Source organism: Canis lupus, chromosome 3 (assembly GCF_011100685.1).
Source record: "Canis lupus familiaris isolate Mischka breed German Shepherd chromosome 3, alternate assembly UU_Cfam_GSD_1.0, whole genome shotgun sequence".
In the NCBI taxonomy this organism is placed as follows: Eukaryota; Metazoa; Chordata; class Mammalia; order Carnivora; family Canidae; genus Canis; species Canis lupus.
In genome coordinates, this window is record NC_049224.1 from 31582439 (window position 1) to 31584081 (window position 1643).

Consider the following 1643-nt stretch of genomic DNA (forward strand, 5'->3'; position numbering starts at 1 on the left):
AAGAGAAGTCATGTTCTTCATCATCTAGATATGACATATATCCAAACGTTTGTCTTGGATAAAGAAACATTTTAGTACACATTAAATAACATCATTTTTTTGCTCTTATTTGTAAATCCAATCCATGTAATGAATTACAAACAATTAACATGTACATTTGTAAATTTTCAGGGGGAAAGAATGATCTGAGAAAATGTTGGATTGTTTTACATTAACATGAATCCTGAATATTTGCTCATATATGGAATATTCAGGTAGGCTAGTTGGAATAGTGGTGATATGGATTATGATGTGAAATGAGAAAATAGACTGATTTGCTTGGTTTTTGTATTCAGTGTTTTGCTACAGAATTTTAATACTGATCTTCCCACAAAAATCTCTTTTATTTTCATAGGCTGATGGTTAGATTTCAAAAGTCAGTGATGAGAAACTATACAGCAATAACAACTTTATCCTGCTGGGACTGACAGACGACCCACAACTGCAAATCCTGCTCTTTATCTTTCTATTTCTCACCTACATCTTGAGCGTAACAGGGAACCGGACTATTATCACCCTCACACTGGTGAACTCCCATCTTAAAAACTCCTATGTACTTTTTCTGAGAAATGTTTCCTTCTTAGAAGTGTCATTCACCACTGTCTGCATTCCTAGATTCCTGTATAGCATATCAACAGGGGCCAATACTATTACCTACAATGCTTGTGCAAGTCAAATATTTTTGTTATTCTCTTTGGAGCAACTGAATTTTTTCTCCTGGCAGCCATGTCCTATGATCGCTATGTTGCTATCTGTAAACCACTTCATTACATGACCATCATGAGCAATAGGGTGTGTAGCTTATTAGTCTTCTGCTGTTGGGTGTCTGGCTTGATGATCATTCTCCCACCCCTTAGCTTGTGCCTCCAGCTGGAATTCTGTGACTCGAATGCCATCGATCATTTTAGCTGTGATGCAGGTCCCCTCCTGAAGATCTCATGTTCAGATACATGGATGATAGAACAAATGGTTATCCTTGTGGCTGTATTTGCACTCATTATCACCTTAGTGTGTGTATTTCTGTCCTACACATACATCATCAGGACAATTCTGAGATTCCCCTCTGTCCAACAAGAAAAAAGGCCTTTTCCACCTGCTCATCCCACATGATTGTAGTTTCCATCACCTATGGAAGCGGCATCTTCATCTATATCAAGTCATCAGCAAAAGAAGAGATAGCCATAAATAAGGTGTTTCGGTGCTCACTACTTCTGTTGCACCCTTGCTGAACCCCTTCTTTTACACCTTGAGAAATAAGCAAGTGAAACAAGCTTTTAATGACTTCATAAAGAAGATGACATTTCACTCAAAGAAACTGAAGTTTTGATAAATCAGTGTAAAATGAAAGAAGAAATTCCTCTAAACATGTAACAACAGCTTCTAGCTTGTTGCATTGCTTTGCTTATAACTTGATCATATTAACCCTCTCAAAGACATTTAATAATACATCCTAATCTCATCTTAATCGAACTCCTTTTTCTTTCAAACCAAATTCATTCATGATGTTTTCTTTCACTGTAGAACCATAAACTATAATTGAACTCATCGCCACTTCTGACCTAATCCTTTCTTCAGTGTTCTGGGGAAGGAAGGAAAGTAATAAT

At 36.8% G+C, this 1643-nt stretch overlaps 1 protein-coding gene across 1 annotated transcript; it reads left to right on the forward strand.

Moving 5' to 3' along the window:
- The first annotated feature begins 422 nt into the window (after positions 1-422).
- LOC119871299 (olfactory receptor 6C2-like) lies at positions 423-1366 on the forward strand. Its single transcript, XM_038533680.1, is given in 5 exon segments — positions 423-444; positions 447-713; positions 716-1108; positions 1111-1224; positions 1227-1366. Coding segments are annotated over 5 exon segments (936 nt in total).
- Positions 1367-1643: the final 277 nt, after the last annotated feature.